This window comes from Haliotis rubra, unplaced genomic scaffold (genome assembly GCF_003918875.1).
Source record: "Haliotis rubra isolate DU_JTF1 unplaced genomic scaffold, ASM391887v1 Scf10, whole genome shotgun sequence".
NCBI lineage: Eukaryota > Metazoa > Mollusca > Gastropoda > Lepetellida > Haliotidae > Haliotis > Haliotis rubra.
In genome coordinates this window covers 2,284,028-2,308,178 of record NW_025764892.1, presented here as the reverse complement: position 1 = coordinate 2,308,178, position 24,151 = coordinate 2,284,028, and the positions used below count along the sequence as shown (strand labels likewise).

The 24,151-nt window shown below is 35.9% G+C and overlaps 1 protein-coding gene across 8 annotated transcripts in view; it reads right to left on the bottom strand.

Annotated features, from left to right (window-relative positions):
* Window positions 1–24,151, bottom strand: part of LOC124258647 (EF-hand calcium-binding domain-containing protein 7-like) — a 55,216-nt gene that overhangs the window by 12,348 nt on the left and 18,717 nt on the right. For 2 of the 8 annotated variants that reach the window (XM_046692753.1, XM_046692891.1), the window contains 9 exons: window positions 19,783–19,891; window positions 19,015–19,074; window positions 14,555–14,620; window positions 13,175–13,270; window positions 11,924–11,989; window positions 6,721–6,756; window positions 5,517–5,555; window positions 2,148–2,245; window positions 831–975 (listed from right to left, as the gene is read on the bottom strand). In XM_046692753.1, coding sequence (XP_046548709.1) covers window positions 831–975; window positions 2,148–2,245; window positions 5,517–5,555; window positions 6,721–6,756; window positions 11,924–11,989; window positions 13,175–13,270; window positions 14,555–14,620; window positions 19,015–19,074; window positions 19,783–19,891 — 715 coding nt within the window. The remainder of the gene's footprint in view (window positions 1–830; window positions 976–2,147; window positions 2,246–5,516; window positions 5,556–6,720; window positions 6,757–11,923; window positions 11,990–13,174; window positions 13,271–14,554; window positions 14,621–19,014; window positions 19,075–19,782; window positions 19,892–24,151) is intronic. The other 6 variants (XM_046692823.1, XM_046692960.1, XM_046693011.1 and 3 more) reach the window with 6 other exon arrangements.

The following is a 24,151-nucleotide window of genomic DNA, read 5'->3' as shown; positions in this document are numbered from 1 at the left end:
AAGTCATATCCTTGGCGTCTCTAAATGATCCGGGCGGTGGGGTAGCCTAGTGGTTAAAGTGTTCGCTTGTCACGCCGAAGGCCCGGGTTCGATTCCCCACATGGGTACATTGTGTGAAGCCCATTTCTGGTGTCCCCTGCCATGATATTGCTGGAATATTGCTAAAATCGGCGTACAAACCAAACTCACTCACTCACTCTAAATGATCCAGCCTGGGCCTGAGAAACCAGTGATTGATATTACAAGCAAAGTTGGGGTAAGATGACACTCGGATGAGGAATGATGACAACACATGGAACAACTTCTTATTCCAATAGGGACAACATTTCGGTACAGGCACCTACACTGAATCGCCACTCCTATTGTAATAAAGAGGGTCTTCATCCATATATTGTTATCCTTCCTTAGTGCCCCAACTTTAACACGCGCCTCTCAGAGAAGCCACTCATTCAAGTCTCTGAGCCGAGGACCAACATGTCCAAGGTAACATTGTCAGGTACTGGCATGCTTTATACATCAGCTGTTGGGTAACAGTGATGAAACAAACTGCTAGGGTCTTTATTTTCCATTACTGACCTAAACATTTTACAGAACAAGCACACAGGCTTTAGATTTCAGGAGATCAGTGGAAGATTGTCGTATTGTAACAGAATAGTTTGGAACACCAACTGTATTTTCAATTTTCCATCTAAATCACACAGGATGACCTTGACCTTGTTACCTTAAAATGTAAACGTTTCTGGATATGACAACAGACATCAGAACATGATAAAGTCTTCTACCACCCTGTAAGAAGCAGTGACATTGTAAATAGATTGACCTTGACCTACCAGCATCTCCAATCCTGTTTGGTTGCATGGTGATGAAGACATTGGTGTCGTCTGCCAGATCCAGTGTGTACTGGTGACTGATTATTTGACCTCCTTCATCAGCATCAATAAAGAAGCAGCCCTTGGAGCTGGTGTGGGTCCAGTCCTGGAAGAACATGAAAGCAGTTTCACATCATGCAAGGCTGAATTGGTTCTCAGAGACATTTTAGTGCCAATATGGCGTCAGGATGCTTTGGTAATGTTATGCTCATAGTGTTAAAATCTCATGGAGTGAGTGAGTGAGTGAGTTTGGTTTTACGCCGCTTTTAGCAATATTCCAGCAACATCACGGCGGGGGACACCAGAAATTGGCTTCACACATTGTACCCATGTGGGGAATCGAACTCAGGTCTTCGGCGGGACGAGTCACCGCTTTACCCACTAGGCTACCCCTAAAATCTCATAGAGATCTAGTTGATAGGCTATCATGGAGATCTCAATATAATCTTCGTATCAATTAAGACTTCAAAGTCAAAGGTTCAGATACTGCCACAATCCTGTTTCACTGAACCTATAGGACTGGTACCCATCACAACTCTGTATTAGACAAATGGGACCTACCATGTTGTCTGGAATTTAATCACCATAGTACACATCATATTTCAGGACATATACTTCAGGACATGCACCTACCCCAAAGTCTAGTGGGCTCAGATACCCTGGTACCCATCATAGTCTGTACTACAGGGCCCCGTTTCACAAAGCGATCGTAGCACTCAGGTGATCGTAACTCCCATACTTTAACATAGACTTACGACAGTCGAAGCGCTACGATCGCTTTGTGAAACGGGCCCCAGGACACTAACCTGAAGTGTGAGGTACCCTTGTAGCCATCATAAGGCCTTTTTTAAAAACTTGGTTTACAGATCCGTTGACCAGAAATGTGAAGTGAGTGGGGAAAAATAAAATAATTATATTCATCTGACCTGATAAAAAGACAAAGCAAGTGAAAAAAAATTTAAAAATTGCAAATTATACCTTTCAAATATTCCTTGAAACAGTACTTGTAAGTGGGTGTAAGATCTCTGCTTGTCCACACCCTACCATTCAACTTAAATATGTTATTCTCTGAGCTGATTAGTCAGACATATTCGCTTTTACTTGTGGAACATGCTGCACCTGGCATGTATGATATACTCAAGTCTTCAAATATTATCTCCATATTCCCTTCTTCTTTTTTTCTTCCCTCCCTACTAACCTAATAATTTTTTTTTTAAATTCCGCAAACCAAGTAATTTTAAAAAAAGGCCTAAGTGTACTAGAGAAACTGGTACCTACCCTGAGGTTGGAGGGTTCAGACACCTTGGCACTCCTGGACCCAACTGGAGTTCGGACCTTGTCTTTCTTCACCCTGGGAGAGGGCTTGGGCATGTCATCTGAAACACAATATATACTGAGATGGAAATATGTACACTTAACAGAAAGTGCTCATGTCCACAGCTTACCGTGTGCGGCACCGTACACTATTCAAATCAATTATTTAATCAATCAATCAGTTAACATTAGTTGAGATGAATAATGATTACTCAATTAATGTTTCTTTACCGATCCAAACTAATGAACACCTCATGGACTCTTTTTGACACAGGATGACTAAATAATTTGAAACAATATAAAAAAAAACAAAACAATATAGATTTGTTTTCAGTACAATTTTCATGGGAACAACAAATATGCATACTTGTAAAGCAAACAAAAACAGATCCACTGTAATATTATTTCAATCCATGAAGACAGAAGCTGTTCACTTCTCCCAGTTAAACTACCAAGCACTTTAAAATTACACTTTTGGATGTCACATCTGGGAGCATAAAGCAATCAAGTTTTCTACTGAAACAAGGCCAGCACCAAAAAAGCAAACTGATGGAAACTTTTATCAAACTGACCACATTTGCATGTATTCTATGTTAGAATGTGAACAAAAGTGTACATTAATCTGCTTTATCAACTCAGAAGCACTGTGGCTCACCAACGAACTGCTGTACATTTTCAATGTTGCAAGAAAACTATGTCATTCAGAAGGCGAAATACCAGATATATTATTCCCTAAATTCAAAAAGGGTTATTCAGCTTACCAAAGTTGCTTAAAATCAACATTCCCACAAATAAATTACCAGTACTTACAAATAAGGCTGATTATTGGTCAAATGTTAACGATGACCTTGAGTGTGAATTACCTTGAATGCATTACGTCTGATAAATGTTACTGATGCATAATAGCCTACCTGTACCCATAGTTCAAAGGTATAGATCTAGAAATGACCAGAAATAACATTTTTCTTGCCGTAGATCGTAATAGATAAACATATTTTGATGATCTAACTGAAATTCCTTTTGTTTATGTGATAAACGTCATATTTGAAATGCTTCAACCAAACCTATGAGAAGTCTCAGAAAAATAAGGCCTTAAAAGAGATATTTCCGTCAGTGAAGCATCATCAACCAGTGACCTGGGTTTATGGGTAAGTGAGCATGGAACACCAAAAATGGGATTCATGTATTGGGAATCAAACCTGGGCCTTCAGTTTGACAAGGGAATGCTTAAACCACCAGGCCACCCAACACATCCAATCATGCGGTGAGGATGAACAGTACTTTGTTTATTTCAAAAACACTCTGATTCCTTAGATTCATGGGGTCAGAAGATCAATGCAGCCATTTAGTAAATGTTAGAACAAACATACACACAAACTAAACATGTTAAAGGGAGAAAATCATTCTGGGAACATTTCTATAAGGTTTCCTATAACACTGTTAAGAACTGTCTATATAAACACAACTGATTTTGGCACTTTAGCTTTTCAGTCACCAACAGATCAATGTTATTTCTTGTTTTACGGATCACCAAAGCAAAAAAAAGGCATTATTTTTCAAGTTCACACTCGCTGAGGTGCTTGAAGCACTGATTTCGAACACAAATATGGTTAGATAAGTCAGTTTAATGTCTCTGAGAACAGATACTGGTGTTTAGGGTCTAACAAACTGCCTTGCGAGCTCTCGCTTCCGCATATATTTACATTAGGATTTTATTTTACAGGCAAGGAAAATTTATGTATACTTTTTTTCTTATTCTTGAAAAAATATGCCCGACGGATCGGTAAAACAAGAAATAATATTTGTCTGGCCCAACCCAGAATTACAAAAGGTTATGAAATTTGCCCTTTGCAAATCAACCAAAATTTTCCAACATTTCCATCAGATTTCACATTTAAGTGATCCCCAGACATTTAACATGTGATTTCAACATACCAATTATGAATCTTGCAATATAACAAAATTGGAAATAAATAATTCTGCTTTCTCAAATTTCTTGTGGCATTATGACAACATAAAGTTGAAATATTAAACCAAACCTGAAACATCTAGACACAAACAATATGAATTTTTATCAATTTACACTGGGAAAAGGTTTCGTACTTTCTGCAGATCTTTGGTAATTTTACTGCAGAATTTATCTGTGACTGATTACATCAGAAATGGTAATAAAATCATCTAATGGTACATAGATCATGTTTTTATGAATTACTGTTTATTTTCAATTAAATATGTCCAAGGTATTTTCTTACAATACTATTCAAATGGGCCATACTGCCTGTTGAAACAGTGTAAGATGGATTCAAATTACCAGTGAAACTTTAGAGTACCGTTTCATGTGCATTGGCTATTAACTAATCAAAAAGTATCAATTCAGTTTGAATTTTATGTATTCATTCTTGTTCGGTATATGAATATCAATGACACGTGTCAATGTCAACAACAACAGAAGTTTAAATCTGTTTCACCAAAGTCGTTCCTGAAAAGACAACACGTCTCCAACTGTCGGACATGAAATATGTGAGGTGAAAAACGGATTTGAGACTGCAGCCACAGTAAGAACATGATGCCTTACACAAAGAAACTTACAAAACCATTCATAGCCTTCGCTTCAAAGTGTAAACCGAAACAATGAACATATGAACTGGTCATTCAATAAACTGACAAAAGTGTTTTTATCTTTGTGTCAAGTGATAATGTGGTATGAAAGTTAATATTTTTGTGAGCTATTCACTTCTAAAGGACAGGGGTGGAAATAACTTTAAAATTGCTAGTGTACTCCGGTACAGTAGCACATGTAAAATCACTTGCCCTGATAATTTTTCCACTATACCAGCTGTTTTCTTGTTGATTTTTTACATAAAGAACATAATTAACATTTGAAAGTCAACTGGACACCGGTACAGTGTGATATACAAATTTGCTTGCCCGACAGAAAAAAACACTGGACTCGGGCATCAGGCAATGGGTTATTTCCCCCCCTGAAAGGATGTGAGGTATCTGTGGCTGTTGCTATGGATGTTCAATTGAAGGATTGAAATTGTACCAAACTATAAGCATTGATGCTTTAAATATCAGTTCTTTACAACACTGGTTTAACTCACACGTTTGCTTACAATCCATAAACCTATGACAAATGCCATAACAATTCTTTCAACTTCCCTAGGAAAATTATGGTAAAAAAAGTAAAGGTAGGACCACGCAGCTTTGCAACAAGCAATCAGTTTTCCAGAGAACACTATGCAATCCCAACAGGTGCTTGTGAGGGAGAACCAAGGGGGACAACAAGGTGCAAGCTCGAAGCAAACAAAGCAAAGTGAAACTCTCATGTACCAATGCTAATTAATGATGACTTTGATCCAGTTCGGCCAACTGAAAATTGACAGAATAGTGAACATGCAAGTATAGTATTTGTGAAGAGTTATAAAAGAGGTATTTGTGAAAAATATCATGTTTCAGAAGAGTTTGTTATTGAAGTAGCTGCAAACATAAATACAGACAGCATCTTGTAGCTATATTACAGAACATATTAATGACATGTTAGGAGAAGCACTTTACTGATTTTGCACGATGCCCCATTATCCAAGTCAGACAAGTTAAAATTTATACATGTTCACTGAATTTGGAAGGGATATGAAAGATTTAAGTAAACCATCCAGTTGAAATAAATAAACTACATAAAAAAACTTCATGTAATATCTGTCTAGACCTTGTTAGCCATATTATCATTTGTAAGACTGTTTATTGTTTAAGAACACACCCAGCATTATTCCAGCTGTATGATGGTGTAAATAACTGAGTTTGGATCACACAATCCACTGATTGACTTAATGAACAATGATCCAACAATCAACTTAGTCCCGTTTTACGTCTAGCATAGATTCCTGGAGACCTGGGGCTCCTTTCATGAAGCAACCTTTACTAAGGTTAACCTTAACTCCCATTCTTTAACATTGCACTAAGGTAACCATAGTGACTTACGATCACCTAAGTGTTTGTGAAAGGATGCCCTGTTCCAACCAAGGCTTTCGAATTGCATCTTTAGGGTTCACTGTTCTTATACATTTCACAGTTGTGTATGTAATACTTTTAACACAAAAATTCATACACTGGAAATATGAATGATGGCTTATACATGAATGTTAGTTCATGAATTATACATTCACATCTAACAAGTGATATCAACATGCTAAATAAGACGTTGGGTCATCTGATGCCAAAGACATCGGCACCCAGGAAAACTCCCACTGATGATTAAACACTAGGCAAATATCTGGCATAAGCTTATCGTATGAAATAATATTAATACTGAAAACAAAGCTTCCTCAGATCCGGCACGAGAGATTTATGGTTTCATAGTGAGGGGAGTTTTCCACAGTGGCGTCAGAGAGCAGCTGCCCAAAAGTGAGTATTTGTGACATCTTAGAGTATACAAGAACCCAATTGTTTCAACAACACAATAAAGAGTAAAGATTTGATTATCATCATTGCCAAGACACAGGACAACCAAACAACACATAATGGAGAACTGTCATACCTGAACGCAGTGAATGTGACAGTCCTTGACCTTCAGCTGAAATGTAGCGGCAGAGTTGTGTGATTGAAAACATAAACTTTGTATCATGTAAGAGTTTATAATAGCAGTTAGAAGTCATTATTTAAACAGTCACTGACAAAATGACAAAAAATAAGAGAAAAAAGGAAATTTCACATAATATTCATACACATTAACAGAATAAGATTGTTGCTTGATGCCACACTCAGCAATATTCCAGCTATATGACAGCATTCTAACTCGAGTCTGGACAAGACAATCCAGTGATTGACATCATGAGCATTGATCTACAACACTGGGAGATGATGACACGGCACGACCATCTGATCCAAATAGTCGCCTCTTCTGACAAGCATGGGTTGCTGAAGACCACTCCTTGCAGGACCACAGCATATGAGAAACTGATAAAATATCATCAACAAATTATGTGTTATATTAATTTAACTTCTGAACAACCTGAAACCAATGTTAGTAAAATTAGTTCACAAACATTTAAATACTGGATACTCTTGGAACAGCTGAAGAACTGCCTGGACATTTATCAGGTGTAGCAAAGGATGCTCAACTTGTAGATGTATACAACCCAAAACTAGTTAAAGAACACCCACACATGCATAAAACTGTGTATTGCAGTACCCACAAGCTAATTATGGTCATATGAAAAAAATTGTGTGTTTCTTAACTTATTTTGAGTAATATATAACCTCCAATGGGTTTGCTAAATGGTCTTCCAAATATTGCAGGAATGGGAGTAGTCAGGGTGCTACATTTACAGTTACAGAACTCTTTCAGCTGCATTGCTGTTAGGTGGTGGTAATCACTCAACTACATTTAAGTCATCCTTCAGATAACAACTTTGATTGCCAGTCTACTACATTTAATGTTTACTGGTAAAATAAAGAGCTCTTCAAATGGTTAAGAGATGGGGAGAAGTCATAGTTAAGTCCTAATGGAGAATGTCAAAGCATTTAAGCCCCTCATATGGAATGGGATGTGTCATAGAAAATAGCTCTTGAAATTACAGAGGATTCAGGTACCGGTAAAATGGAAGAGTTGCATACTCAAGATGTTCCTAAGGCACAGAAATGGGAGAAATGATTGCTGTGTTCTTCAAATGTGGCAAATGTCCAATGGTATTATTGTAAAACATTAAATTCCTCAGGGTAAAGCATGAAACATTATTCTTCCATTGGACACAGAAAAGAGCACTCTTAAATAGCCCAGAAATGGATTTACATTTGCCATCAATTAGATGCAAAAAAAAACTCTTCAAATGTCAATGGTACAAGCTACAACGTCATATACATACAGCACAGAGCCCTGGGTTTCAAACTGCACATACAATGACTCAACATTGAACCCCCCAACATATACAACCTTTAGTCATAAACGCAGTCCTAATAATAGTGAATCTTTGGACAGTGTCATTCAAGGTACACATGAAGACAAACACAACCTCTATAAGAACAAATACAGGGGATAATCAATGCAACTATGTCAGTACAGTAACAGATGTTATAATTGGGGTTATACTTTCTAGAGGTTAAACTTCAGGTCCCATTCAGGATTTGAACCAACACTCTCAGAGTCAGGCACCTAATCATGAGCACATGAACTAAGTGGTCCAGCCTACCTTATGTCTGCTCTCATTACAGTTCTTAAAATGTACATATGATAGGCTGGCATAATATCAAATTAGATTTAGCAAAGGCTACCAATGTTGTTTGATAAATATCCAATACTGCTGATGCCTTGGCCAGATTCAGACGCAGCCAAGCCAGGGCAAACACTATCGGGCTCAATGCAAGCTAAGCACCACTTACAGAAAACTTCCCAATCTAAGGTTTCACAGTGTAATATTTTTCCATGTGAAGTGTACACAATATACAGCATTTCTCTTGGGATGAGAGGCAGGTAATATGACTGCAAAACTGATATAAACATTTTAACATAACATATTTTCATGAGACAGTAATTCTGAAATGTTTTACGATGTCCATATTCATGGGAAAACACCTTGGGAATTCTGTGATACTAATAAAGAAGCATTGTTTCTGATCATTTAGACCCTATGATCTTGATTTTGAGCTTTGAAGAGAGTTTGACTGCATACCCAAGCATTAATAGCCTCACTACAACCAAACATAGTGAACAAAACAAAGAAATGCTACCCACACTATCCATTCAATCCACCAACAGGTAGAGATACTACAGTCTTTTCCGATGCTTTCAAACAGATTTGTCTAAAATATGTGCACAGTTTTACTTTTATTTTGTTACTGATTGGGACATTTCATAACATCAGGACAATGTAATCTGCCTGGCAAACAACATGATGCTGTACAGACTACATGTTACAAATACAAGCATACTGGTTCCTGAAATATAGCATTTATGTTGTTGAAAATGTCTTATTTTGTTCATTACACAACCTGTCCCTCAACGGGACGATTCCAAGCGATTTCCAGTAAAAAGGCCCCTTTGCGCCTTGTGTTCTAGCGCGCCAAACAGTTCGGTTTTAAAACGCTTATCAGTCGTGCTAGAATGAAGATAAAGCTACTCTGTTTTAAATTTTGTGGTCCTTTATCGTTGATTTAAGACCGCTAAATGTTTAATTTAGCAGTCTTAAATCAACGATAAAGAACTGCAAAATTGAAAACAGAGTAGCTTTATCTTCTAAATGACATTATACAATACAGTACATGGCATGTTTCCATCAGAAAACAACAATATGTATTTACGTTGCCAGGATTCACTTTTCAATGGTTATCCAAATACAGGATATTTACTAGTGTGATAACCTCAAATTTTAATCATTAGCACACCGATATTTCATGCTATTTACATACATGTATACCTGTGTGTAATTGAATATTAAGGAACATCCTTATCAAACCTTGAGTAGTATATCTAAAATCTGACAGTCTTAAAATCATGATTGTAAAAAATGTTATTGAATACCACAATACCAGTATTTTTTCTAAAATATGAAACTGTTTTTCAGCTTTCTTGTTTTAATTTTTTTTTTCTATGGACATGATAAAATAAGGATATTTTTTTCATCTTTAAGTGATAATGTATGTCATATATTAGAAAACTATGCTTTTTATTACTAGTTTTTGTAGGTCAGAAAAAAAACAATAAAAACTTATGAAGCAGTCAAACAATCAACAAATATCATAATAACTACAACGGAAGGCTGAAAACATAAGAAGAGTGACAAATATGGAAATAAGCATAAACATGATTCAATACAAAGTAAAATTGAATAAAAACAAATACAGTCAAATCCCGATGAGTCGAATCTGTGGGGACCAAGTAATAGATTCGACTTATCGATGTATTCGAGACATAGGTATGTCTATGAGGTAGAAAAAAAATGATCCAGTCCTAATTCCTCCGCCCTAAGCATTTGTTTACCTAATGATTTCCCTATCACTAATAGGGTCACCTTATCAGTTCCAGTCTGATTAGCACAGACAGTGATTTCCGTAAAATCACTAATCTGCCTTTTGAACTCACCCGTCAAAGGCGGAAAGGTGTGAGCTGCGCTGGTTTGTTAATTGGATCAGTTAGCTACACCAATCAACTTCTCATTGACTGACTTCGGCTTATGTAAACAAGATTGCTGTTGTTTGAATCTCATGGGACCAAATTTTCTTCTCGAGTCATCGTGTGTATTTATGAGTCGAATTCGTGTAACCGGTATTCAAATGATGACAACTATTACAGGGAATGGTCGGGACCGACAGGTACTTCGAGTTATGCGTAATATTCGAGACACCGGCATTCGACTCATCGGGATTTGACTGTATCACAAACACAAAATAAAAGAAATTCAAAACCCTGTAATGAACTATGAGTAAAACATATGAAAAACTATCTTCACAAACAGCATTACAAGAACAAATTCTTGAATAAATAAATTCCTTTTAATTTTCAGGAAAAGAATTGTAACTGAAAATGAAAACTATCACAACACAAATAATTCAAAATACAGAAGTACTATATACATAACAACAGGAAACACAAAAAGAAACAACATAAAACAGATAAAAAATAAAATATGAAAGGTAAGTATTTATGCAAGTATTTTTTGTTTCCAGTATTGAATATATTTTATGAATTTATTTCAGTTCTTTATCATAGTATTCTTGACATTGGACATTTATATTATGCATATTCTCACTCTTCAAGCCACTTAGAAGCTTGCAGCAATTATCAAGCATTCTGGTCTATAGAAAGCTGAGGGAAGTCACATATACAAAGCCAGTTCACAAAATGACATGACATTGATGCGACACAAAACAAGGATCTTACACTGCTTTTTAGGAGAAGCATAACGAGAGCGAGAAAATATATGGCAGATATCTTCTTCCTCCTCTGATTGTATATCTTCATCTATCTCATCTTCATCATCTGATAATATCATTTAAGAGCATTTTGATTTCTTACTTCCAGCTTCACATAGATTAAAATGCCATCTTAGTTTCTGAATGAAATGAACTTATTTAGTATTTGGTTATAAACATTTGACAAGATCACTTTATTTTGCACAATAAAACATAAATGCAAAATTATATGGACTGAGTTAACATTAAGATTCAGGGTGTTATTCATCAATAGTACAAGATCTACAAAACCTAAGGTAGTTGAACACAATGTACCACTCATTCCCCACGTCACCTAATGCAGTGTTTCAGCAAGGTGCTCCATCATTGTCACGATAAGTCTTCATGAACTGCTTTAATCATTTGCCATAAGGAATTAATTTCCACAATTTAACAACAACATAACTGACATTTACGCAAACTTTCAAACCTTACTAAGTGACATTTCCCCCTAACATATTTATCGTTATAGCAGCCTATTTAAATCCAAATCAGAATGTTTGACAACTCAAGGGAGGTTACTCTGTCTGCAAGTCTTGTCTCACGAATCCTTAAAATTTACAGAATACCGAATGTCCATGTACACTTTGCGTCCCTCACATGTCCTTCTCAAGTCTTGATGATAAAAGGAAGTGTTCACAGAAGCCTTTTCAACAATGAACTGCCAACAGTGATACATGTATTTCCGATGCCCAATTTGGATTGTACAGTCTCGTACAGGAAGTGAGAGCCCCCTGCTGTAACACTGCACAGGCTACAGGAAGCGACAAGCTAGGTGCAAAATACATGGTTACCTTCCTCTGTGTGTGGATTACGATTGGATCTTAACGACAGAAGAGATCCGGGTTTCTCTTGTGGTTCTGGGATAACCAAAATACATGGGAATAATCTCCAATAGATGGCCATTCATGGATTTGTGGAAAATTACAAATACATTGGGAAATTTGTTTACAGCACCACTTATTTCAGTTGACTGAGCATCACTTTACCTCAATAAAAGAGGACAGAAAACTGTTTATAATGAACACACTTATAACAAACTGACGGATATAACAAACTGGTTTTTTACCCGCCACTTGATTTCTCTTTTAGTTGAAATGTGTACTGGCTGCCGAACAGTTAACGCCATATTTTAGCGGTATTTACAAAATTACTCCACCATTCGTTAAATTAATGAAACAGAATTAATTATGATACTTAATTAGCTATTCACCGATGTGTCCAGCCCATTCACTGTCGTCGATATTGTTATATATAACGTGGCAGAAGGGAATCATGGCATTACAAATAGATGTTTTCTCACAATTAACTGTACCAGTTATCGCCATTTCAGAATTTTTCATGTCATGTGTGAAATAATATATATTTATATGATAAAATAATTGATTGATTGTGTGACTAGTTGAGTGTTTTTTCACAGCAGATTGACAGGGAATGAAACAATTAATGACTTTTGTGAACTTGAACTTGCTGTTATAGATCGTGTGACACGATAAAAAAAATTCTTTTTCTCTTATGTTACTTGTTGTGAACAATTTTCTTTTGCTGCCCTTAATGGTGACAAATACTGTGTGAAAAAATAACAGAAGTGTAAGTAACCGGAACTGCGCATGCGTGATACGGATGTATTGGCGATAACTGTTACGCGGTGATAATTGTTCGGCAGACAGTATAATGAACTATGATTATAACAAACTTAAATTATTGGTCAACTAGAGTTTGTTATAACCACAGTTAAAATTAGAGCTGAAGTGAAGTTTCATTCATACCAGGATAAAACTAAAAAATTCTATTTTCGCCAAAAGAATTGAAGTATTGAAGTTAAAAGGATGCTTCAGTTGTACATTAACAGAATGCCTATCAATTGCAGTTACACAGTTGGTGCTGTACACATAGGATTTATAAAGAAAATTCAATGTTATTATGAAGTTAATTAATTTGACATCATTTCATAACTTTAAAGCTTAGATACAGAAACAGATAATTCTTGTTGCTTAATCTTTTATGCTGACATGTATTTATAATTAAATTGTTATTTGTCTTACGCAATTTACGAGGTGACCTAGTCACAGATGACCTTGAACTGAGCATGATGTCTTCTTTAATGTCAAGGTCGTCCTGTATATCCTCCTCAATTTCATCTGAGATGATGAAAATACGCCAGTTCAGCATATACACTTGTACAAAATTGTGTTTGCATAGTGAACTACTACAAGCATACAATAAGGTCGAAGCTTTAAGTTTAGGAGTGAGTGAGTTTAGTTTTACGCAGACTCAGCAATATTCAAGCTATATGTCGGCAGTCTGTAAATAATCAGTGATCAACAGCATGAGCAACGATCTGCACAATTGGGAACCGATGACATGTGTCAACCAAGTCAGCAAGCCTGACCACCCAATCCCGTTAGTCGCCTCTTACGACAAGCATGGGTTACTGAAGATCAATATTCTAACCTGGACCTTTATGGGTCCTTTAAGTTTAGGAACTACTTGATCAATATAACATAGACAATTTTCATTTACATCTCCAAACTATCCTCCAAATATGTCACACAATTATATTGTAAAGTGATTACTTTGCACATTTCATGTTACTAAACTGTTAAATACATTTCATAAAAGAAAGTATCTTGTACTCATGGGTATGCAAGAGATACACATCCAAACATGCTTCATGAGTGAAATAATTTCTCTGCAATCTGTTAAAAGATGCCATGTGGTACTATGAGTAACGCTAAGTATAATATAAACGTATAGAATCCTGCAACCAATAGTTTGTAAAAATGATAGCAATTGTCACTTTACTGTATTAGAATTTGTTGAGCCACACTTCAAACTGATCATGCTGATTCTCTACAGAAAATGTGTCTATTACAACCAGGATACTTTTAACCATGCTGATTCAGAGACTTAATAAACTTGATATCTGGGCATAGTAAGTAATCAAGGTAATGAAAAGATAAACAACTACAAACACAAGAACACTCCACACTGCACCCCAAAACTCTCACCTGTCGTTTCTCACACATACCACAGGGAAATTTCTATCAAAACCCTTCACCAAAATGACCATGGGTTTTAAAACAATTCTTTGCAATATTTTGTTCACATCAAATTTTGTATTCATTTAAAAACTTGCTGGGTTTTTAAAAAATTTAAATCTATTTTGTCTTGTTTTTGTGATCTGTTTAAGTTTCTCACCATATTTTAACATGCATTTCTGATTAGTTTCAAATTAAACGTTCGCAAACACCATTTGAAGAAAATAGAGCTATTCAAAGAGGAAATATCTGACAGGATAGAAATCTCCCCTGTATGTTTATTACTATCTCAAGTAAAGTGAGAAAGTCTGTTAGAGGTAATAAACAGACCATAACACAGACAAATACAGAGTTAGATCACAGCGCCACAGCAGACATTGTTACCGTAGTTACATCTGCTTGCTCTGCTGGACCTCACAGACAACTGTGAGTCAGCTTTCACTGTAGGGGCTGGTGCAGAGAAGTGATTGATGTCACACATGTATATTGTAACACAAAGACAGGAAGCACATGGGAAAAAGCTAAATAAATCAGCAAGGAAACACAGAATTGTCAGGCCTAATAAGGGTAAAAGGGATATACAAGTGATTTTAAGTAATTATAATCAAATGAATTTCAATTTTCAATCAAAGTGTAACAATTTTGGTTGCCTAATAAATTTTCAGGGAGTCATAGAGACTACTTAACCAGTGATACAGTGATGTTTACATTCAGCAGGGTGGATAATACACGCTGCCCCCTACAGCTAATACCTGTCACAATGGTGTTTCTTACTTGACATGACTATATTAAATACATGGGCAATTTGATACAACAAATGAACTAGCTCAATGTCAAGTATTGACAGAAGGGTCAAGAGCATGATTGATAGAGGCTGCAAAAACCTGATGTTTTTACACATGAACATTAATGATCATATATTGTTGCTTTATATATGGCGACATTTAAGCTGGTAAAGACTTTACATAATTACAACAGATTGTACACAGAAGGGCAAGTACAAAACACACTTCTTGTTAATTCAAATACTTTCTAGGTTATCTGAATACACAGAAACTATATGGACATGGATACCACATGAATGTTAACAGTGTAAAACACACACAGAGTTAGCTCCCCTGTTCATTAGTTACACAAATGAAACACGCAGGAACAATTGGTAACCCAGATTCAACAATCAATTCCACAATTCCAACTATATATCCACATAATGTGGTGTATCACCTAACACAGGTGCCTTGAGCTGTGTGCTTCTGCACCCAAAGACTGACTGACTGAGTTTGGTTTTACGCCGCCTTTAGCAATATTCCAGCAATATCACGGCGGGGGACACCAGAAATGGGCTTCACACATTGTACCCATGTGGGGATTCGAACCCAGGTCTTCGGCGTGACAAGCAAACGCTTTAGCCACTAGTGCACCCAAAGAAGTTCCTTAAAAGTTGCACATGAGAGTAAGTGAGTGAAATTGGTTTTGCGCGGCTTTTAGCAATATTCCAGCAATATCACGGCGGGGGACACCAGAAATGGCCTTCACACATTGTACCCATGTAGGGAATCAAACCCAGGTCTTCGGCATGATGAGCAAACACTTTAACCACTAGGCTACCCCACCGCCCTGTACATGAGACAATGACAGAATTAATCCCTCCTAAAACTGTACATAACAGTACATCCTGCTTCAAACAGATTGTGTCATTCTGCCACAGATTGTATATTATGTATCTTCTGCCTCACATGGTACACAATGTGACATCCCGCTTCAAATTGTACATCAGGCGTCATAATATCTAAAGTTGTACGTAATATGTCATCCTGCGTCAATTGGTACAAAATGTATCATAATGCCTAATCATAATCTGATAATGTGACGTCCTCTGTGGCCTAAAAAATGTGAACGAACAGATTCCCACCCAATGTTTAAAGTCATCATCAATTGATTCCCTACTGACTGACTGACTGAGTTTGGTTTTACGCCGCTTTTAGCAATATTCCAGCAATATCACGGCGGGGGACACCAGAAATGGGCTTAACACATTGTGCCCATGTGGGGAATCGAACCCGGGTCTTCGGTGTGACGACCCAACGCTTTAACCACTAGGCTACCCCACGGCCCCCATTCCCTACTGAAGTTGCATGTAATGTTAAAGTCATATGGCTTGGTAACCCTCAACACCCCACACATATTCATTCCTTGCTACTTTCTGTTAGAAACGGACACCTTTTAAAGACACCACAATCTCCATTCGGGATACAACAATTCTGACAAGATAACATGCCTTACACAGTTAGCTCCCCTTTGGACAAAACAACAACCCAGTAAGCAGGATCCCGACACAACAAGCAACAGTGGAGAACAGCTTTCCAAGTATTCCCAAGATGTTAACTACACCTTAGACAAAACATCTCCCACATAAAACACTGCAATCCCCATTCCTGACACCTCGCTATTCCTCGGTGTAGACATTTAATTACAAAACACTACAATACCCACTCCAGACACCTTGATATCCCCCAGTGAAGACAAAACATCTCCCACACAAACACTCCATACACCAGTACAAGTATACCTTCTGTAAATGCTTCATGTGACAGAAGTGATGATATGGAGCTTGACCTCCGTGATGTCGAAGACCCTGTGATATCAGCATGCTGTTAGTTGTGACAGTGATAAGCTTTCAATGCCAGTGTTCAAAATTATGCATGAAAGTCAAGAGGTCTTTGTCATGACCCAAATTGTTAGAAATTAAAAATTTAAGGGCAACCTAATTCAAATCCAGGACCATCCCTTCCCCTACCCCACGTAATTTTGAATGCTGCACTACACAAATCCATATTAAGTATAACTTTCATACATCAGAAGAAATTTAACTTTAGTTGTTGTGACCACACACACACACACACACACACACACACACACAGAGAGAGAGAGAGACAGACAGACAGACAGACACACACACACACACACACATACAACGTTAAATCAAAATAATCATATGGTTCTGGCATCAGGAACACTTTGTCTCAAAACTCGCTGTGTTTGGCCATTGTTACTTTCCGCTCTTGATTTCATGCTGAGGTATAATCAGTATTCAAACAATATTTAGAAAAGTACACAGTAAACTATATTTATGATGAACTGAAGGATATAACAAACTATATTTATGATGAACTGAAGGATATAACAAACTATATTTATGATGAACTGAAGGATATAACAAACTATATTTATGATGAACTGAAGGATATAACAAACTATGTTTTGGGTTCAAGCCTGTTGCTGTGTATTTTAGTCAAAATGCGTGAACCAGTAATGAACTAACAAACTAAAATTAGTGATCCGTTTCAGTTCTTTATGACTGAATTTTATTGTGTTCAATAAATTTCTGTTAGCCATTGTAAAAAAACCTGGCAAAGTCAAAAGAAACAAACACAATAGATTGAGTGACTAGAGCAACAGCATTTTGTTTTTGCTAGATCCCTTACTCACAAGTTGACTTCATCCCACTATTATGTCCTTCCTTATCACTACATGTTTATACATTATAGCAAGACCTGTCATTGGTCATCAGTATTGTGTTGTGATACAAGTGACTATATACACCAAACACTGATGGCAACACTGTGGCCCTTGCACTGCCATCAATGCACAAACATCTTGAGTATTGTCACATGAACACACCATGCTGTAAAACACATCTAATTAGTCAGTACATGCCATGCTGTTAGTAATTAATCAACAGTTTCATGCTGAATATCCTTGTAATGAATTTCTTGTTCATCTTCAAATTGGCATGGAAATGTTTCTAATTCTGGCAGTATAATAAAGATGATGAATACAGTGACACCTCGTTAGTCTGGACCTTGATAATCTCACTAGTCTGGACTTTGATAATCTGGACACCATCTGGACACACTTATTCCAGAAAGCATTATTCAGGGTGATTTCAATAGGAACACTACATACAGATTAACAGGGTACCACTATACACAGGTTACTCTTAAATCTCTTGACATGATGAAGGATGACAAAATAATGATGATAATGAATGATGACAATTTAATCCCAGGCAGCCTCAATTTCTCTCAAGACTGACTGACTGACTGACTGAGTTTGGTTTTACGCCGCTTTTAGCAATATTCCAGCAACATCATGGCGGGGGACACCAGAAATGGGCTTCACACATTGTACCCATGTGGGGATTCGAACCCGGGTCTTCGGCATGACGAGCCAACGCTTTAACCACTACCCCACCACCCCTTCTCTCAAGAAAGTCCCAAATGATGATCATTACCAATAGTCACAACTTGCTCACATCCCTCTTTTGAGTAGTCATGGTCAATTAAATAAAAGTAGAACTATCAAAACATAATCATTCCCCTTCTGAGCAAACTATTGTTATTGCAAACCTACTATGAACGTAAATCATGGTCTTAACATACAAAAACTTCAAATGAGGAAAAAGAATGATCACAGCTATATCTGAAACATCATCATGATCATGAACCTCCTCTGGTTGATGGTTGAAGAATAATTACATGAATGAAACCACATAATCCAATCTATATTTTGATAATTTTCCAAAATAACAAAACTTTAGATAGGGACATTTCGCAATTACTTCTGTCACAGAACTTACCATTCATCCTGATTTAATCACACATGTACCATAATCAGTGTGCTCATACCCTAATTGTGCATTCATAGCTGCAACAAGCGTGGTTAGTATGTAACTAACAGCATGCATAATTCAATGTTGTCAGTTACTAACAAACAATTGTCCAAGTATTCATCCAACAAAGCAAGCTATATAACATCGCCAACATTGTGTCACACAATCTTACGTTTTACTGACGAGTTTGACCTCAGGGACGTCCTTGACCCATGAATATTTTCGTCATCACCTAGATCAATATCCACATGGAGGACGTTCATTTCATAAATTCAATCTAATCTATCGCATGCATTCTATAAGACCCACAACAAATTAAATATTTGTCTTTTAAATTTCCTCATCCGTTTTTCAACTGTAGTTTTTTGACATAGTGGGAATTCAGGCCATCAACAGATAAGATCATCAGTCAATTAATGTATCCCTCACCAAACAATATGTGGCAAGAAAAAGTGTAGACTCTTATAAAATCCTTAGCCAGAGAAAAGGAAAAACCTTTAAAGTTTAATATCAGTGATGATACTGTACAAGTGCCCATGGGACTGGTCATATATTTCCATTACATGACCAGTTTCTACTCATGTTTATTTCACCCATTAATGCAGCATCAATATATGTCTAAAAATATGTCAATGTTCATAAGTCTTTGATACCAGTCACTATTGCTATTCAAACATTAATGCCTACAAAGTGTATCCTTAATTAGGAAAAAAAAAAAAAAGAAGAAATAATTAATTTGTTGTGGTTGAAAAGTAATTCCTTTTTACATAGTTCTTAAGGAAAGGAATCAGAAATTTTAAAGAAAGCTACAATTCTGATATATATGACAAGACAAAGAACTCAAATTTTGAATTCTTTAAATATTTTCTGATTTTTTTTAATAAGTCCATAAACTGCCATTTTATCAAATAAAAAGAACCTGTTGTTTGAAAAGGTTTACCTCTCCTTGGAGTATTACTCGTCCGTCTCTTCTTTCTCTCTTTCTTGTCCATCATCTTTAATGACATCTTCTTACATTCATCTGCTGTGGACATCATCATGTTGCAGAACTGAAATCATATCACACCAGGTATCAGTAACCATGGCAACTAAGTTTTAACTCTGACCAAACACTGAATCTATTTAAACTTACAGTACAATTTCTGACATTAAAAATTACATTTTGAATGGGTTCTTACATTACATAGCTAATCATTATCAATATGAAAATGATCTGAAGTGCAAAACTTTCAAAGGTTTCAGCTGATCATTAAATTCCCTGGGTATTTAAAATTAATTTTATTATGATGTTTATTCATGATTTATAAGTATAATAAACCACATACTAAAGTTTTAAGGTGTTGCAAAAAATGTAATTTTTGGAGTAAAATTGATATTTTATACTTATCCTGACTCATGCTCTTTTTGCTTGTCTTCTTCTTCTTGCGAACATAGTGGAACACTTGTATCTCCCTAATTGAAGCTCCCTTCAATTTAAAATCACTAATTAGTATTCACCACGAGTTACCTCCTTTCCACAAGCGCGGGAACGAGGGCGCCACCTCTACCCATGTGCCTCACTCTCTCCTCATATACTGAGCCCAACATTTGAATTTACAGGGAAATCCAAAGTGTTATTTGGGGAGGATGGGAGGGCTGACCTCATGAGTCAGGATAAGTATAAAATATCAATTTTACTCCAAAAATTACATATTTTTCCTTATCCTGACTCATGCTCTTTTTTGCTTGTAGCATCCTACGGAACGGAGGTGGGAATATCTAATACTTTGGATTTTTAATAATTAGTGATTTGAACTGTGATGATTGTAATAACCCTATGGGAACTTCATAAAGGCACTGAACTGATGAATTCCTGCTGCTAACTTATCAGCTGCCATATAAAAGGTTATTACCATGTACTTATTATGATAAAGTATATATAACATTAATACAATGCTTAAGACTAATAGACTTAAGCTTGTTAATATGCTAGTATAAACTCCTTAGAGTTTGTTAGCTAAAATACTTTAAGATATAACATAGTACTAAGCTTAAGATATGATTTAACTTAAGCTAATTATATAATAGCAAACTCTTTAGAGTTTGTTAGTTAATATACTTATATGATATAGATATAATGCTGAGCTTAAGATATGAATAAGCTTTAGCTACATATATAATAGCAAAAACTCTGTAGAGTTTGTTAGCTAATATATTTTTATAATATGAGTATAGTACTGTGCTTAAGCTATAATTAACTTAAGCTACATATATAATAGCCAAACTCTGTAGAGTTTGTTAGCTAATATATATTTATAATATTAGTATAGTACTGAGCTTAAGATATAATTAACTTAAGCTACATATATATAAAAAACTCTGTAGGGTTTTGTTAGCTAATATATTTTTACAATATGAGTATAGTAGTGTGCTTAAGATATAATTAACTTAAGCTACATATATAATAGCAAAACTCCGTGAGTTTGTTAGCTAATATATTTTACAATATGAGTATAGTAGTGTGCTTAAGATATAATGAACTTAAGCTACATATATAATAGCAAAACTCCGTGAGAGTTTGTTAGCTAATATATTTTACAATATGAGTATAGTATTGTGCTTAAGATATTATTAACTTAAGCTACATATATAATAGCCAAAAACTCTGTAGAGTTTATTAGCTAATATGTTTATAGTGTAACCATAGTACTAAGCTTAAGATAAGATTAGACTTAAGCTAAAAGTATATAGCAAAATAAACTCCTTAGAGTTTATTAACTAATATACTTTTATGTTAAAAACATATAGTACTGAGCTTAAGTTATGATGAAACTTAAGCTATATATATATAATAACAAAACTCCATCGAGTTTTGTTAGCTAATACCTTTATAATGTAAACATACTGCTTAAGATATGATGAAACTTAAGCTAATTGTATAATAGCTTAAAACAACCCTTTAGAGTTTGTTAGCTATGATATAAACCTAGTATTGAGCTTATGAAGGAAAACTTAAGCTACATATATAATAGCAAGAACTCCGTAGAGTTTGTTAGCTAATACATGTTATAATGTAACCATAAAGCTTAAAATATGATGAAACTTAAGCGAAATATATAATAGCAAAACCCTCTTTTAGAGTTTTGATAGCTAATATACCTATATGATATAAACATAGTACTGCGCTTAAGATATGAATAAGCTTAAGTTACATATATAATAGCTAAAACTCTGTAGAGTTTGTTAGCTAATACATGTTATAATATAACCATATTGCTTAGAAATATGATGATACTTATAGCAAAAAACTCTTTAGAGTTTGTTAGCTAATCTACTTATATGATATAAACATAGTACTAAGCTTAAGATATGAATAAGCTTAAGCTACCTATATAATAGCAAAACTCCTTAGAGTTTGTTAGCCAATATATTTTAATAATATGAGTATAGTACTATGCTTAAGGTATAATTAGCTTAAGTTACCTATATAATAGTAAAACTCCGTAGAGTTTGTTAGCTTAATTAACTTAAGCTATGTATAAAATAGCCAAAAACTCTGTAGAGTTTGTTAGCTAATGCATTTATCATGTAACCATAGTATTACTCTTAAGATATGAATAACTTAAGGTAAATATATATAATAACAAACTCTGTAGAGTTGTTAACTTATATATTGTATGATGTAATAATCATAGTACTGTGATGATAAAAGGAACTTAAGTAAATTATACATAGCATGAAGCTATTTAGTATTGTTATAAGATAAGTAAAAATCTGTTAGATTGACTTATCTTCTCCGAGGAACTGTCAGCTGTTGTGCGAGGGACCATGGGATCGAATTGGTGTATACCTGAGACGCCCTCGGTGGTGATATCTCTCAGATAATGGTTTGCAACCACCATATCGGATTTCAGAAATAACCCTCCATTATTTCAATCACATTTGTGTAAAACAATTGTAGAAGTTAAGCTATAATATCATGAGTATTAAGCTCATGGAGGGTCGGAATAGGTCCATCCGCATATGCACGTAGTATGACAGTTCTGATCCAAATGGAGATATAGTACATGAGACTTCACTCTGCGTAAGTTGATGATAGAGGAAATAATCTGTTGCATTTTTCCTCCTGTTTGGTTTGGTGGAGATAAATTTACAGTGCTCTTTGCTGGCCAACTTGATAGAATCATCGTATCATGGGGTCCAAGTATGTCATCCAGGCGTGTTCATAAACCTCACTTGTGAGGTGTTGGAGCACTATATTCATATCCCCAGGTTGGGCGTGAAATTTCCGTTTTATTCTCCAAACAGAAGTTTAGTAGGTTTACTAACCATCTAGTTGTGTTAGTCGCTTGATGAAATTCAGCTGTAGTCTGAAAACGCTGTGGATTTAGATCCACTTGTATCTTCGCTCTAGGTAATTCGCTCACGAAGTCCTTGACGATGTAGGTGCACAACCAGGTGTGTCTGTCCTCGTTGAACTTTATGTAAAATCGCCTGACTGCCGATCCCTCGTCTTAACTTGACAGGGGAGGTCTCTAACTTGAAGAAAGGCAGTCTAATCATGAATGTTCAGGTTAACTGGACTGTAATGAGGCTTGCTCGTTCACTGATATATAGTTGTCACTTGTGACGTAAGTCTTGAACTGTGAATTGAGATCGACCTCTGTGTAGGTCGTTGTCCCTCGCGGTCCAATCAGAACAAGGCATTTTGATTCTGTATAATACCCGCTGTGATGTCACCGGTGTAGCGGAAAAACCCACCTTGAATAAATTCTTGTCGTCGTTGATATTAGCATAAACGTCGGTCTTCACCGTAGCTTCCCGGAAGTTATCCGAGTGACCACGTGTTTCGAGGGTTAATAGTAATCGCTACTGAAAACCTCCGGTGAAAATATCTCGCTCTGTAATTTTATGCTGGGTAGGTTATTTTCCTGGTTGTCGCGAAAGTAATTTCAGTTTTGAATATAATTCCGACTTCCTTATATATAAGGGTATAAACAACTTGCAAGTTGTGAGCTTGTAGACTGTATACATGAATGTATCGTCATAATTGTAGAATTAACGTTGAACTTGTTGTACATATTTCTTCTCAGAAACTTTGACGATTAAGAGTTATACTTTCGCTGTAACCAGGCTGCTGTTCAATTTCGATATTGAATTGTCTGCGCAGATATGCGTAATGGTCACATGTAGATAATCGTATCGTCGTCGAGGTTGTATATTAGCAATTTATACGGAATAGTTGATTTCTGTGAAGATCTATGAAATGTCGTTGACTAATAATACAGCGGCGTTCTGTGTTGTAAATAGCCTGAGCAATTATCTTCGTA